This window comes from Microcebus murinus, chromosome 4, assembly GCF_040939455.1.
Source record: "Microcebus murinus isolate Inina chromosome 4, M.murinus_Inina_mat1.0, whole genome shotgun sequence".
Taxonomy (NCBI): domain Eukaryota; kingdom Metazoa; phylum Chordata; class Mammalia; order Primates; family Cheirogaleidae; genus Microcebus; species Microcebus murinus.
This window is the reverse complement of record NC_134107.1, coordinates 91146700-91163439: the sequence shown is the minus strand read 5'-3', so window position 1 is coordinate 91163439 and position 16740 is coordinate 91146700. Positions and strand designations below refer to the sequence as shown.

General features: G+C 39.1%; 1 protein-coding gene across 3 annotated transcripts in view; it reads right to left on the bottom strand.

Annotated features, from left to right (window-relative positions):
• The window catches only part of DIXDC1 (DIX domain containing 1), an 85960-nt gene that overhangs the window by 45397 nt on the left and 23823 nt on the right, over positions 1 to 16740 (bottom strand). For all 3 annotated transcript variants that reach the window (XM_012749577.2, XM_012749576.2, XM_076002507.1), the window contains one exon: positions 3686 to 3815. In XM_012749577.2, the coding sequence (XP_012605031.1) occupies positions 3686 to 3815 (130 nt within the window). The remainder of the gene's footprint in view (positions 1 to 3685; positions 3816 to 16740) is intronic.

The window sequence follows — 16740 nt, the reverse complement described above, 5'->3', positions numbered from 1 at the left end:
TTTGGGCAGAGGCTTGAAAAAAAGTAAAGTATGTTAAGATTTAGGGCGGTAGCATTCCAGACTGAGGAATCACAGAGACAAACCCCAAGATAGGAATGAGCTCAGCTTACCTGAGGAATAGCAATAAGACCAGTGTGGCTGGAGTAGAGTGAGCAAGGAGTTGAGTCCTAGCAGAGGCTTGAGAGGTAGGCAAGGCCAGGTCATATAGGGCTTTGGGCTTTGTGGACCAAAGTGCCTGAATTTTATCTTACATGTAATGAGCAGCCAACAGAGAGTCTGAGACCAGGGAGTGACATAATCTGGTTTATGTTTTTAAAAGTAGACTGTGGAGATAGACTATGCAGAGAGGAAACAGGGAGAGATCAGTCAGAAGGATAATGAAAATAGTTAAGGCAAGAGATAATGATGGTTTGGGCTAGAGTGGAAGACGCTGACTGGTGAGAAGTCAGATTTGGTTATATTACGTATACAAAGCAGACAGTACATGTGAAGGATTAGATAGACGAGAAAAAGATAATAATTAAGAACGACTCCTAAGTGTTTTGCTTTAACACGTGGGAAAATGGTAATGTGATAAGTTATTGAGAAAAAGAAACCTGGAGGATAAAGGGATTGGTGGGAGGAAGGCAATCCAAAGTTCTGATTAGGACACAAGAAGTTAGATTTGCATATTAGACATCTAAGTAGTGTCATTAGATATTCATGTCTAGAACTCAAGGAAAAGCTCAGGGCTAAAGATACAAATTTGGGAAGAGATCACTTAGGGGTAGAGAGTATACAAGAGCTAAGGACTGATCCTGGACCACTCCAACATGCAGAGGTTAGGAAGGAAAAACAAAAAAGCCAGCAAAGCAAACAGAAGCAGCCAGCGAATATGGAAGAAACCTAGAAGTCTATAGGATCCTGGAAGCCAAGTAAAGAAAGTTTTTGAAAGAGGAAGTGATTCATTAACTATGTCAAGTACTGCTAAGTTGGATAAACTGAGGATGGGGGCCTAGCCAATGATCTAACAAGGTGGAAGTTACAACCTTAGAAAAGTAGTTTCAGTGGAGTGGTGGGATCAAAAGCCTGATAAAGGAAGGTTCAAGAAAGAATAGGAAGCCAGGCGCGGTGGCTCACGCCTGTAATGCTAGCACTCTGGGAGGCCGAGGCGGGCGGATCACTCGAGGTCAGGAGATGGAAACCAGCCTGAGCAAGAGCGAGACCCCATCTCTACCATAAATAGAGAGAAATTAATTGGCCAACTAATATATAGAGAAAAAATTAGCCGGGTATGGTGGCTCATGCCTGTAGTCCCAGCTACTCGGGAGGCTGAGACAGGAGGATCTCTTGAGCCCAGGGGTTTGAGGTTGCTGTGAGCTAGGCTGACGCCATGGCACTCACTCTAGCCTGGGCAATAAAGCGAGACTCTGTCTCAAATAAAAAAAAGAAAGAATAGGCAATTTGCAGTGAGTACAGACAAAATCTTGTGAGGAGTTTTTTCTATATAGCAAAGTTTTTCTATACAGCAAAGTCACAATAGAAAGTAGTATTTAAGAAATAAGGTTTTTCGGCTGGGCACGGTGGCTCACACCTGTAATCCTAGCACTCTGGGAGGCCGAGGCGGGCGGATTGCTTGAGGTCAGTAGTTCGAAACCAGCCTGAGCAAGACTGAGACCCTGTCTCTACTATAAATAGAAAGAAATTAATTGGCCAACTAATATATATATAAAAAAATTAGCTGGGCATGGTGGTGCATGCCTATAGTCCCAGCTACTCAGGAGGCTAAGGCAGGAGGATTGCTTGAGCCCAGGAGTTTGAGGTTGCTGTGAGCTAGGCTGATGCCACCGCACTCACTCTAGCCTGTGCAACAAAGCGAGACTCTGTCTCAAAAAAAAAAAAAAAAAAAAAGAAAGATTTTGGAAAAATAAGAATACATATTCATATTGCTTATATATGCATAGAATATCTTCTCTGGAAAGAAATGCAAGAAACTGCTGACACTGGTTGCCTCTAGAAAAAATAATGTGCAGCTGGCAGAGGGACATAAGTGGAAAAAAGGCTTTTGACTTTATATTCTTTTGTAACATCTGGGCTTCCTACCAGTCTATGTATAACCTATTCAAATAAATGAAATATTTAATGTTTAAAATGGGTTTTGGAATTACAGTGATCCAGGTTTCTATCTCTGCTTTGGCACTCAGAGTTAAGTGACTTTGTAAAGTTGTTCAGCCTCTCTAAATCTCATAAAATGAGTAAAATAGTAGTACTTGTATTATCCACATATCATAAATAAAACAAAGTAGCATGCGTAGCTACTTTGCTTGACTCATACTAAGTGCTCAATGAATTTATTTACTTTTATAAATCCTCTCTTTAAGCTTGTTTCCTGAAAATGAGAATAATATTATCTGTTGCCCAAAGTGTAATGTTTAAATGAAATGAAATTAAACAAGATAAAAAGTGTTCAATACTGGCAGTTGCTATTACTATTACCACTGTTATTGCCATTACAAATGAATAGTCTCATGCACTAATGAGCTGTCTCATTGAGGTATTCATGAATAAACTGCCGGCTGCAAACCTGTCTTCTTCCATACCACTTGCAAGCCCCACATCCCTCAAGGACTCTAAGTAAGTTCAGCTGACTAATTTGACAATCAATGTCTGAGTACCTATTATGTGTGCTTGGTTTGGGATTGTGAAAACAGAAAAAAGTTATACTGCTCTTAAAGAGCTCAGTTTATACAGGGGATATAGGTAAACAAATGATTACCACAAATAATTACCACTGGATGGGAAAAATAATAACAGAGCTATGGACAAATGCTATAGAAATAAGGTTATGGCACTATCTAGTAAGAATGACTGCCCACAACTCCAGGGCTTCAAAAGGGAAACACATCTGGGCTGAGCGTCCCTCCAATGTGCTGCCATCTGAGCCCCTAAGACTGGGCTAGGTGTCCCTCCTATGCGCTCCAGTCTGCATTTACCCATCAGAGTACATAAATGGAAATGACTTCACTTTCCAGCCTTTCCAACTGGATTGGTAGACTTTTGAGGGCATAGACTGGGGTCATCATCCATCATATTCCCAAAGCATAATATAGTGCCTGGCACACAGTGGGGTTTTTTTGTGTTGTTTTTTTTTTGAGACAGAGTCTTACTTTGTTGCCCAGGCTAGAGTGAGTGCCATGGCATCAGCCTAGCTCACAACAACCTCAAACTCCTGGGCTCAAGCAATCCTGCTGCCTCAGCCTCCCCAGTAGCTGGGACTACAGGCATGTGCCACCATGCCCGGCTAATTTTTTCTATTTTTTTTTTTTATTTTGGATTCATCAGAGGAGAGTATAATTTTTTCTATATATATTAGTTGGCCAATTAATTTCTCTCTATTTATAGTAAAGACGGGGTCTCGCTCTTGCTCAGGCTGGTTTCAAACTCCTGACGTTGAGTAATCTGGCCGCCTTGGCCTCCCAGAGTGCTAGGATTACAGGCATGAGCCACCCGGCCACTGCGGCCAGCCCACACAGGGTTTATTGACTAATAAATGAATGAATTAACCTTGGGCAAGTATTTAAGTCTTCTGTACTTCAATTGCCACATGTTCTAAAGAAGAAACAACCTGCTCTGAAGGGCAGCACACAGAGGATAAAGAAGGCCATGTTCTGGTCTATGCTAGCATCAGAGTCCAGGGCCAACTGACCAACAATCTCGATGAGATATGCCAGGATCACCCCATCCCGCAGATCCTGTCGCAGGTCCTGCACAGGCTTCACTGCTGGCCTCTTCCTCAGTTGTGCATTCACCCAGGCCACATAAGCCTGCAGCTGTTGCTGGAAAATAAAAGTGAAAGGGAAAGGTTACATAGCAATCTTATCTCCTACCCTGAACTCCCTAAGGCAGCATCTGAGATTGGGGTATGATGGGCAACCTATATCCAGAGGGAGGAGGAGGTTTTAAGGAAAGAAAGAAGAAAGATGGTATCATGGTCAGACACAGAGCATATTCTAAAATTCTCTAGTTTTACACTAATCTTCAGGGATAAACTAACCTCAGACTTGGTGACATCGTTGACACAGATAAGCAGAACTGACTCCTGCTTTCCTTGAGTTTTGCTCTGTTGACTAGAGATGAGGGCTGGGCCCAGAACCACAGCCAGTTTTTGGGTATAATCACTGCTGCCAGTAATCCACCACACTTTTCTGAACACTCAGTCATGTGCCATATGCACGATGGACTGTGATACTCATACCAATTGCTCTTGGGGAACTAGAAATAAGCAATCAACTATGCTCAGAGCTGTCTCTCCCGTAGCTGCTTTCTTCAAAATGAGACTTAAGTGAAATCACCTCACAGTCAACCCAAGATTTATTCTCCTGAGCCCATAATCCTAGGATTGCTACAGAGTTAGTTTTAATCCATGCTTTATATTGTCAAAGAGGATCTGGTTACCTAAAACCTACACAAAGAAGGAAAAAGAAAGGCTATGGTGAGCAGTGTTACTGAAGACTGACAGGCACTTGCATTTACTTTTAGACAAAGCTAGGGCCCAATATTATCAGAAATCTGTCAGTCATCTAGGAAAAGACATATAACTCATCCCAACTCTCAGACAACCTTATATATTCCATTTTATCCAGTAAACAGAACTTATACTCGATGTTTATTCTGATTATCTGGTCAGAAGATGGGCACTCATATCCAAATAGCACACAATGTCATAGTCCAGCCAGCAGCTCTGTCTGGTTTCTGTAGCAGTCCAAGACTCTGAACCTAAAAATTAAGTTCAAGGGCTAATTATAGTAAATTATAATTTGGTTAAAGTACAGTTGATTTCTAAGCTCCAAGTACTTCCTTAATGAAATGATGTTGGAAATTACTCATTGGCTGCTTCCTGAGAGAAAATTAAATCTTCACTATTTCCTCTCTGTTGATTTGTGGGAATGAATAAAATCCTTTGGAAGACAGTACTAGGTTAACAATCTATTAACTGCTGACAAACTGTAGGAAGTACAATGATCAGGAGAAGGTGGGAGGAGGAATTTATTATTTATTGAGTACTACCATGAACTAACTAAACACTTTTTGGTGTTCTGTGTGTTTTAATTAGTTAATGAATGCTTTTGGCATAGGGCCTGACCCACACTGATGCATACTAAATGGCCATTATTATTTTCTTCATCATCATCTAATTTGATTCTCAAAAAAAGCACTGAAGAGTCAGTTTTATATCCATTTTATGGATGAGGTTCAGAAAGGTTATATCACTTCTCCAATGTCCCCCTAGCTAGGACATAGCAGACCTGGTACTGAAACCCAGTAAATGTTGTCCCAGCATTTACCAAGGATCCAGCTCACTCCATAGAACAGAAATGGCTGCACCTTCTGCCTAACATGGGCCAGATGCTCATCCCCAGGACCAGCTGAGATTGTAACGTTACAAGGTCTGCTCCCACTGCACAGTCAAAGCACTGCCTGAGGCAGACCAAGCAAAGGAAGCCTCTGGAATGAACCACTCTGGTCTGAGGAAAAGTAGTTAAGACCAGAAAAGGCATTAAGAATAACAGTTGGGATCTGATTACCTGGCTTATGTATAAAACTCCTAACAATTTCCCCTTATCTAATATCACCCTCAACCCACCCTCCACACATTCCTGCTGAAAACCTATCATTGGTCTCCCATTATCCTCAAGATGAAATCCAATCTCTTCGGCTGCCATTTCAATCCATCACATGCTAGCCCTTCCCTGTTCTCCAGCTTCACCCACTACTCCCCCATACGCCGCATGCTTCGTTCATTCAAACCATGTACAGTGCCCCAAATGCATCATGCTTTCCAGTCATTCTAGCTCCTCCTACCTGCTGTTTCTTCTTAAGTCTCAATCCAAGCATCACCTTTTCTAGAAAGCCTTCCCTGACTCATTATACACTTCAGACTCTGATCTCCTTAAAACATCCTGTGTTCAGACCGGGTGCGGTGGCTCACACCTGTAATCCTAGCTCTCTGGGAGGCCTAGGCGGGTGGATCGTTTGAGCTGAGCTCAGGAGTTCGAAACCAACCTGAGCAAGAGCGAAACCCGTCTCTACTATAAATAGAAAGAAATTAATTGGCCAACTAATATATATATAAAAAAATTAGCCGGGCATGGTGGCGCATGCCTGTAGTCCCAGCTACTCGGGAGGCTGAGGCAGAAGGATCGCTTGAGCCCAGGAGTTTGAGGTTGCTGTGAGCCAGGCTGATGCCACGGCACTCACTCTAGCCTGGGCAACAAAGTAAGACTCTGTCTCAAAAAAAAAAAAAAACATCCTGTGTTCAACAATAATTTGGGTGCAGGGACTGTACCAAGTTATGGGACTACAAAGAGCTCCATGTCTTCAGAAGCTTGAAGGAAAAAAGGAGAAGAGGAGAAGCTTGCAGGCTAGTAGAGACAAGGCTATGATATGGATGCCCAGGCTGCTAATAGAGTATTAGCCCAACCCAAAGCCCAAGCTCCTGGGGGAGGGGTCTCCTGAAAGAGAAAAGGAAGCAAAGAGGACAGTGAACTCAAAGGAGCTAAGGTCTGAGATATGTTTTATGCACAGAGTCACAATAGTTCAGAATTACTCTAATTGGTGCTGAACAAATACTTATTTGAATCAGTGAATCATTTGTCACATTTTATCAGGCCAAGACCTAAGATAATTGCAAAAGTTAATTATTCAGGAGCAAACAAGAACAAGTATTTTTCATCAGCTCAAGATAATTTCTACCTAAGTAACCATAGCTTTTTTTGGCTATAGAATAGAACAAGTTGTCTCTGAAGCAAAACTACTTAGGTTCCTAACAGTACTTTTTATGCACATTAATAACATTTCTGGCCTTCCAAAAAAGAGGATTCCACAGCATAAACAATAATAATCGTCACTACTTTTCTGGACACCTACACTGTGTCAAGAGCTATGCTAGGTCCTTTAAACACATTTTCTCTAATGCTAATCTGCCAGGGAGATGTTACTATATCTATGTTGCTCATTGGAAACTGAGACACAAAATGGTGAAATAACTTGTTCAAGGTCACCCCGACAGTAAACTAGGAATGTGGAATTCAGATATAACTCCCAAACCAATGCTGTTTCCACTCTACCACATTATTTCCTAAATAAATGCATCTCTGAGGTTTAGATGAGGTCACTAAAACTCTCAGGATGCTCTTGAGTCTAAACCACATCTGATACTTGAGTCCCTTGTGTAATAATCTACACTAAGTGGCTGTCTACTACTCAGAGTGTGGTTCCCATATCAGCAGCAGCATCACCTGTTAGAAATGCAGACACCTAGGCTCCTCCCCAACCTGTGGAATCAGAGTCTGTATTTTAACAAGATCCCTTGGTGACTCATACGCGTATTAAAGTTTGAGAAACACTGATCCAGCCCCCTGTTCCCATACCTGGCTGTACATCAAGGTCACAACGGAAGCTTTTAAAAAGCAGACCTCACCCTAAATCCAGCAAATTCTCTCCAGAGGGTAAAAACTCAGAAAGCTTTATTTTTCCTAAGCTTCTTCATAGGATTCTTGTAAAGCTGACTTGAGTCTTTTCCTAGCTAAATATTCCAGTTCCCTTAACCAACCAAGGGGTTCACAGCTCTGACTGCCCATCAAAATCACCTGGAAAGCTTTAAAAAAATACTAATACCTGGACCCTATCATACATCAATCAGAATTTCTAAGGGTGGGACCCAACTATAACAAATACTCCTCAAGTGCTCCCAGGTATGTGCAGAGGTGAGAGTCAAGGTTAACCACTCCTTACATAAAATGGTCACAAGTATTATTGCTTTTCTGGTCTAACTCTCTATGAAACCATGACGCCCAAAACTTAATACAATAAATACACTGGGCTGGGTGTGGTGACTTACGCCTGTATTCCTACCACTCTGGGAGGCCAAGGCAGGAGGATCACTTGAGCTCAGAAGTTTGAGACCAGCCTGAGTGAGAGTGAGACCCCAGTCTCTGCTAAAAATAGAAAAAATTAGCCGGGTGTGGTGGTGCGCACCTGTAGTCCCAGCTACTCAGGAGGCTGAGGCAAGATGATAGCTTGGACCCAGGAGTTTGAGGTTGCTGTGAGCCAGGCTGACGCCACGGCACTCTAGCCTGGGCAACAGAGCAAGACTCTTGTCTCAAAAAAAAAAAAAAAGCCCCCTGGATGTAAAATAGACATGCAGCTTCCTCATTCGAAATACTGTATTTCTCTCTCTTTTCTTTTCTTTCTTTCCTTCCTTCCTTGATTGGCCACCAGATCACACTTCTAATTCTCATGGAGGGGTCATTCAAAACCTCTAAGTATTATTCTTTAATTTACTTTTCATTTTAAAATAATTTCAGACTTACACAAAGACAGCAAAAATGGTACAAAGAGTTCCCCTACACCCATTACTCAGCTAACCCACATGTTTACACCTTACATAACCACAGTACAATGGTCTAAACAGGAAGTTAACACTGACACAATACCATGAACTAACCTAGAGACCTTATTCAAATTTGACCAACTGTTCCACTAGTGTCCATTATCTGGTCCAGGATCCAATCTAAGATCTCAAACTGCATTTAGCTACCATGCTTCTCAGTCTCCTCCAATCTGGGATGGTCGCTCAGTCTTTGTCTCTCATGACTGAGACAAATTTGAAGAGTACTGACCAGTTATGTTGTACAGTGTCTTTCAATTGGGGCTTATCTGAAGTTTTCCTTATAATTAAAGTCAGGTTATGGCAAGAATACCACAGCAGTTGTATCATGCTTTTCTCAGAGAATCATATCTAAAGGCACATGATGCCAATACATCTCATTAATGAAGTTAACTTTGATCACTTGGTTAAAGTAGTGTCTGCCAGGTTTCTCCACTGTAAAGTTGCTATTTTACATCCAGGGGGCTTTGTAACTTAATAAGTATCTTCTGAGAAGATGCTCTGAGACTATGAAAGTATCCTTTCCCTCATCATCACTTTTCCCATCCATTTTACATTTAACATCTATTGATTTTTCTTTCCTGCAACAATTATTATTATTATTATTATTATTATTATTATGGTTTCCAAATTTTTTTCTATCATTTCTTCTACACTTACTAATTGGAATATTTACTGTGAAGAAGAGTTCTATCTTCCCCTCTTATTTATTTATCTCAGTATGGGCTCATGAATATTTTATTTATTACTTCTATTAATCCATTACTATCATAATTTATTCTGCTGTTCAAATTGTTCCCGATTTGGCCATTGGGATACCTTCAGGTTGGTTCCTGTATCATTATCACATGCCTAAGTCACCTGGCTAGAGTACCATGACGTCAGCCTCGCGCACTGCAACCTCAAACTCCTGAGCTAAACCGATCCTCCTGCCTCAGCCTACCAAGTAGCTAGGACTACAGGCACCTCCACACCCCCACACCTGGCTAATTTTTTCTATTTTTAGTAGAAACAGAGGTCTCACTCTTGCTCAGGCCAGTCTTGAACTCCTGACCTCAAGTGATCCTCCCGCCTCAGCCTCTAAGAGTGCTAGGATTACAGGGATGAGCCAGCATGCCCGGCCTACATTTTTAAAAATTATGATTAAAAAAATAATAACATAAAATTTACCATCTTAGGTTTTAAGTGTAACGTTCAGTAGTGTTAAGTATATTCACATTGTTGTGAAACAAATCTATAGACCTTTTCATCTTGCAGGGTTGAAACTCTGTACCCATTAAACAACTTCAAATTTCCTCCTCTTCCCAACCCCTGACAACCACCATTCTTTCTGTCTCCATGAATTTGACTACTTTAGATACCTCATATAAGTGGAATCATACAGTATTTGTCCTTTTGTGACTGGATTTCGCTTAGCATAATGTCCTCAAGGTTCATCCATGATGTGATAGGATTTCCTTCCTTTTTATGGCTAAATTAATATTACATTGTATGCATTAATATATGCCACGTTTTCTTTATCTATTCATTCATCGATGGACACGGGTTTCTTCCACTTCTTGGTTTTTGTGAATAATGCAGCTACATGAGTGTGCAAATATCTCTTTAAGATCCTGATTCCAATTCTTTGGGATATACATTCAGAAGTGGGATTGCTGCTGAATCATATGGCCTGATCATTTTTTGAGTACTTCCCTACTTTCTGGCATAAAATTTTCCAGACTCCTCATCTTGTACTTTCCCTGCCCCAGCTCTGGAATCAACTATTTCTTTTTCCCCCTTCCCCTCTTTTTTTTTTTTTTTTTTTTTTTTTTTGAGACAGAGTCTTGCTCTGTCCCCGGGGCTAGAGTACTGTGGCGTCAGCCTAGCTCACAGCAACCTCAAACTCTTGGGTTCAAGCAATCCTACTGCCTTAGCCTCCTGAATAGCTGGGACTACAAGCGTGTACCACCACATCTGGCTAATTTTTTCTATTTTCAGTAGATCCAGGGTCTCACTCTTGCTCAGGCTGGTCTTGAACTCCTGAGCTGAAGTGATCCTCCCATCTCAGCCTCCTAGAGTGCCAGGATTACAGGTGTGAGCCACCACTCCCGGCCTCTTTCTTTTTTTAAACAGAAGTTTATTTTTAAATGTACAAGAGGCTCCAAGACAACATTTCATTTTAGTTATATGTGGCAAAAGATGGAATGGAATCAAGGGTCACCATCGCCTCAGGTACAAAAACAGTTTACTGTTCGCCAGATTTCTTAATTCTGCCTGTGGCCAGGGCTCATTCCTGCAGCCTTCACTTTTGGCTCCTCCAGGTTTTTTTTGGTTTTTTTTTGAGACAGAGTCTTGCTTTGTTGCCCAAAGTGCTGTGGCATCAGCCTAGCTCACAGCAACCTCAAACTCCTGGGCTCAAGCAATCCTTCTGCCTCAGCCTCCCGAGTAGCTGAGACTACAGGCATGTGCCACCATGCCCAGCTAATTTTTTCTATGTATTTTTAGTTGGACAATTAATTTCTTTATAGTAGAGATGGAGTCTTGCTCTTGCTCAGGCTGGTTTCGAACTCCTGACCTTGAGCAACCCGCCCACCTCAGCCTCCCAGAGTGCTAGGATATACAAGTAGTTGTTTCCTTCAGCTAAAGCCTGGAGTCTTGTATTTTGTTTTATGCATATTGGGTTTTGTTCTGTTACTTGGCATATTTCTGTTGAATTTACGCATAAAGATATGAAAGCTATTGTAATGGAATAAAAGTGTCTCTGGTTATACCATCTCTATATGCTATTGTGTTTCAAAGTTTAAGATTTAAAATGACATTTTAGTCACAATATTGTTTTTTTTTTTTTTTTTTTTTTGAGACAGAGTCTCGCTTTGTTGCCCAGGCTAGAGTGAGTGCCATGGCGTCAGCCTAGCTCACAGCAACCTCAAACTACTGGGCTCAAGGGATCCTCCTGCCTCAGCCTCCCAAGTAGCTGGGACTACAGGCATGTGCCACCATGCCCGGCTAATTTTTTGTATATATTAGTTGGCCAATTAATTTCTTTCTATTTATAGTAGAGACGGGGTCTCGCTCTTGCTCAGGCTGGTTTCGAACTCCTGACCTCGAGCAATCCGCCCGCCTCGGCCTCCCAGAGAGCTAGGATTACAGGCGTGAGCCACCGCGCCCGGCCACAATATTGTTTTTTGATAAAATTTAGAATTGCCATTTTAATTCTAAGATTCAAAATAACCTGATTGTTGAAGCCAACTTTGACCCAGTATATTTTTCAAGTCCTAATTGAAAATAAAATGAAATGGTTGAAAAACCATATGGTGTGTAAATAAGTGATTGCAACCCTACACACCATTCAATTAGAAGTAGAAAGAACATCACACAGGTTTTAATCTAAACTGTCCCTTTAGTGATCCACAATGAAAACCCAAATGTATGTGTATATCTATATAAAGTCATTTTCTATAGCTGCTTATTATGTAGAACAGGCTTATACATTGTTAGACTTTGTTTTGAAATATATTTTACTTATTGAGAAAGTGATTTTTAATTAGGAATTTTAATTCTAGAAATCAAATTTTGTACTGTATTGATATACTACAATCATGAAATGTCCCCCAAATCTTTTATTCTAAGTGGCCAACCACTTGCAAACAAGTAAGGAATCAACAAAGATGGCTTCATAATGAAATTTACCTAGATTTTTTCAGGGTAGAGGCATTAAGAGTATTAGTATTGAGTATTAGTATGAGCCAAGTAATATATTACTTGGCTCATAAACCATTTGCCTGGGTTAAAGTGTTTCATGTAGGAGGACTTGATCCTTTTCATAGACAGTTTCATATATCTTGAATTCAAAAGAGTATCTCAGACTTCTATATTACTGAATAGCCTACATACACAATGTTCACCATTCACCAGATATATTTGTCTTTCTATTATTTTACACTCATTCCAGCTTATCTGTGATTAACAGAATTGGTGTCAGATGCTGGAATTTAGTCCAACCAATGAAAACAGCTGAGTCAAGAGTACAATCTCCTGTCAAGTAAAGGAATAAGCTCTTTCTTTCTTTCTTTCTTTCTTTCTTTCTTTCTTTCTTTCTTTCTTTCTTTCTTTCTTTCTTTCTTTCTTTCTTTCTTTCTTTCTTTCTTTCTTTCTCTTTCTTTCTCTCTTTCTTTCTCTCTTTCTTTTTCTCTCTCTTTCTCTCTTTCTCTCTTTCTCTCTTTCTTTCTTTCTTTTTGAGACAGAGTCTCACTCTGTTGCCTGGGCTAGAGTGCCGTGGCATCAGCATAGCTCACAGCAACCTCAAACTCCTGGACTCAAGCGATCCTCCTGCCTCAGCCTCCCGAGTAGCTGGGACTACAGGCACGCACCACCATGCTTGGCCAATTTTTTCTATATATTTTTAGTTGGCCAATTAATTTATTTATAGTAGAGATGGAGTCTTGCTCTTGCTCAGGCTGATCTCCAACTCTTGACCTTGAGTGATCCGCCCGCCTTGGCCTTCCAGAGTGCTAGGATTATAGGCGTGAGCCACTGCACTCGGGCAGACTAAGCTATTTCTTAAAAGAACTCTTGCTCCTTTTATTAGAGAATAGTTTCCAGAAATTATAATTTGGGTGAGAGTTGTGCTCATTGCTAGTAGGGTAACATTCTAGGCCTTCTCAGCAGATAAAGTAGGAAATATATGTATGTTTACACATGTACACACGTATCTGTATCTACACTTATCTTCATAGATATATATATATACACATACACACATATGGCATATGCATAGGGTGTGTATGTGTATATATATTTATGTAACATATGCCATAAATTATACTGATATATCCTCCAACCCAACACCACAGGGTTCATCCTTTCTTTTTCCTTGTCCTTATTTGTAACTCCTTTCTCCTAAGAAACCTCTCACTCTCCATAATGTATTTACTTATTTGTTCAATCCTAGAATACACATAAAAGTTTCAGAATTGCTAACCCATACCTTGGGAAAAATAAATTTACTAACCACAATAGAGTATCTGTATATAGTCATCCCTCAGTATCTATAGAGGATCGGTTCCAGGACTTCCCTTGTATACCAAAATATAAGGATGCTCAAGTCCCTGATATAAAATGGTGCAGTATTTGTATATAATCATGCACATCCTCCTGTATACTTTAAATCACCTCTAGATTACTTACAATACCGAATACAATGTAATGTTATATAAATAGTGGTTATGCTGTATTTTTTAGGGAGTAATGACAAGAAAAAAAACCCTCTATACATGTTCAGTACAGATGCAAACTTTTTTCCAAATATTTTTGATTTGCAATTGGTTGAATCCATGGATGCTGAAGCCATGAATATGGAACCCATGAATACAGAGGGCCAACTGTATAGTTCTTTTTGTCTTTAGCCTTATAGTATATAACCAAAATACTGCTTCCAAAGTTACTTAGGTTAGTTCTTTCCTTTTCCACCCCCTTTGATGTGGTTACATTATTCATTTGTAATATAGTTAGATTTATTTGATACTGTCTGCAGTTCATTTTCCCTTATCCCCACATTCTGGGTGATTTGAATTATTTATTTTGGGGGTAGGTGAAACATTAACATGATTCTAAAAGTCAGAGCTAGACAAAACATGTATTGACTAAAGTGTTTGATTGTACACTAAAGTACAGTAAAATGATTACTCCCACATCATTCTTTCTAGCCAAATTTCCGGTTTATACAGGGAGAAAAAAACCAGATACATGTATATTTTCTAATTTCTCTTTTTTGTGAAAAATATGATCGCACTGATAGTTATTTTGCACTTTCCTTTCTTTGCTTCATATTTACTTGATATATCCCCAAAATTACCCCATATTGGTTTCCAGAGATCCTCTTTATTCATTTTTATAGCCACATAGTACTCTGTTATGTAGATATACCATATATAGTTTTTAAAACCACTCTCCTATAAATGGACATATATAGTTTATTCAACCACTCTCCAATAAATGGACATTTAGATTATCTCCAATATTTTCCAGTTACAAACAATGCTGTAACAGGTTAACATTGTACATATGTATCCTCCATATGTATTATATTTTCATAGTGAGAGAGGTCTATCTCCAGGGTAGATTCCAAGAAGTGAGATAGCAGGGTCAAAAGGCAATTAAGTATGCGATTTATTAGACATTGCCAAATTCCCTACCACAAATATTGTACCCCTTTTGTGTTCCCAAAAACAATGTACTAGAAGACACGTTTTCCTAACAGAATATGTTAGGATAGTCTTTCTAACAGAATATGTAGTCATACTTATTAATTTTTGCCAATGTGATATGTGAGAAATGGTATCTCAGTGTTATTTTATTTTCCTTTCATTATAACGAGTTTGAACCTCTTTTTGGAGATTTAAGAATCTGCTTTATATCTTTTATCTTTTTTATATCTACATGATTTGTCTGTTCATGTCTTTTTCCCATTTTTCTATTAAAGTTTTTGGTCTGTTGTCCCTACATTTTTAAGAATTCTTTATATATTAGAAATGTTAGCCCTTTGTCTTTGAAATATGTTGTAGATATTTCCCAGTTTGTCAATTTTCGCTTTGTTTACAGTGGGGTTTTTTTGGGCCATTAAAAGGTTTTTATTTTTATATAACCAAATTTATTGATATTTTACTACCTCTGGACATCAAGTCAGAGAAGAATTCATCCCTGTTTTTTTCTAGTTTTTGTATGATTTCATTTTTTACATTTAGATTTTTGATGCATTTGGAGTTTATTCCTGTGGACAATATCCAATTTATCTTTTTCTAAATGGCTAACCAGTTGTTCCACCACCATTTATTAAAAAGTCTCTCTCTTTACCTCAGTGATTTGAAATTTCACTTTTATCATAAACTAAATTTCCATAAGTTCTTGGGTCTATTTCTGGGCATCCTATTCTATATCACCTATTTGTCTATTTATGCACCAGAACATGTTTCACTTACAGAGACTATATAGAATATTTTAATGTCTGGTAGAGCTGGTCCTCTCCCCTCCCCCCAAAATTTTGTTTTGTTAGTGTGTTCTTGACTTTTCTTGTGTATTTATTTCTCCATATGAACTTATCATCAGTTCATCTAACTTTCTAAAAAAGCTTGTTAGAATTTATACTGTGATTATATTAAACTTATAAATTAACTTAGGGAGAACTGACATCTTTACATGCTGAATCATCCTACTCAAGAACAGGGGATATCTTTCCATTTGTTCAAGTATCTCTTCCAGAAATATTTATAATGTTCCCTCCTATAGGTTTTATATACTTCTTATTAAGCATATTACTTTTTTTTTTTTTTTTTTTTTTTGAGACAGAGTCTCACTCTGTTGCCCAGGATAGAGTGCCCTGTCGTCAGCCTAGCTCACAGTAACCTCAAACTCCTGGGCTCAAGCAATCCTTCTGCCTCAGCCTCCCTTGTAGCTGGGACTACAGTAATGTGCCATGATGCCCAGCTAATTTTTTCTATATATTTTAGTTGGTCAATTAATTTCTTTCTATTTTTAGTAGAGACAGGAGTCTCACTCTTGTTCAGGCTGGTCTCGAACCCTGAGCTCAAACGATCCACCCACCTCGGCCTCCCAGAGTGCTAGCATTACAGGTGAGCCACTGTGCTCAGCCATTAAGCACATTTCTAAGTATTTAATCTTCTGCATTATAAGTGAGGTCTTCTCTACCATGATGTTCTGTAACTGGTTACTGTTTTGTGTATATGAAGCCTGTTGATTTCAGTATGTAGATTTTACTCCTATTATCTTAAATTTTATTATTAAGTTTTATCATTGCTTCTCTATGGTTTACAGGATTACTATTATACCATCTACAAAAAGAGATAGTTTTACTTCTCTACTAACCCTTGAGCTCCTTATCAATTTCCTTGGTATAAATGCATTGCCTAATACCACTGATATAATGTTGAATTATAGTGGAGATATTGGGCATCCTTCCTTTTTTTCTAGATTTAGAGAAAATACTAATAGTGTTGTCCAATTTGCTAAGTTACTGATTTTAGTACTAGTGTATAAATACATTTTTGCATGTTAAGAAAGTATCTATCAAGCACTATTTTCTGAGTATTTTTATGAGGAATGGATGTTGAATTATTTTTTTTCTTTCTTCCTAACCCCTAGATCACCTGGGAGGATGTTGAATTTTGACAAAAGTTTTTTGAGCATTTATGGAGATAATTCTATCAGTATTTTCCCTGAAACCTATTAATATGGTATATGATATTAATGTATTTCCTAGTAATGAACCTACCTTGCATCCTTGGAATAAATCCCACCTAATCACAATGAATTAT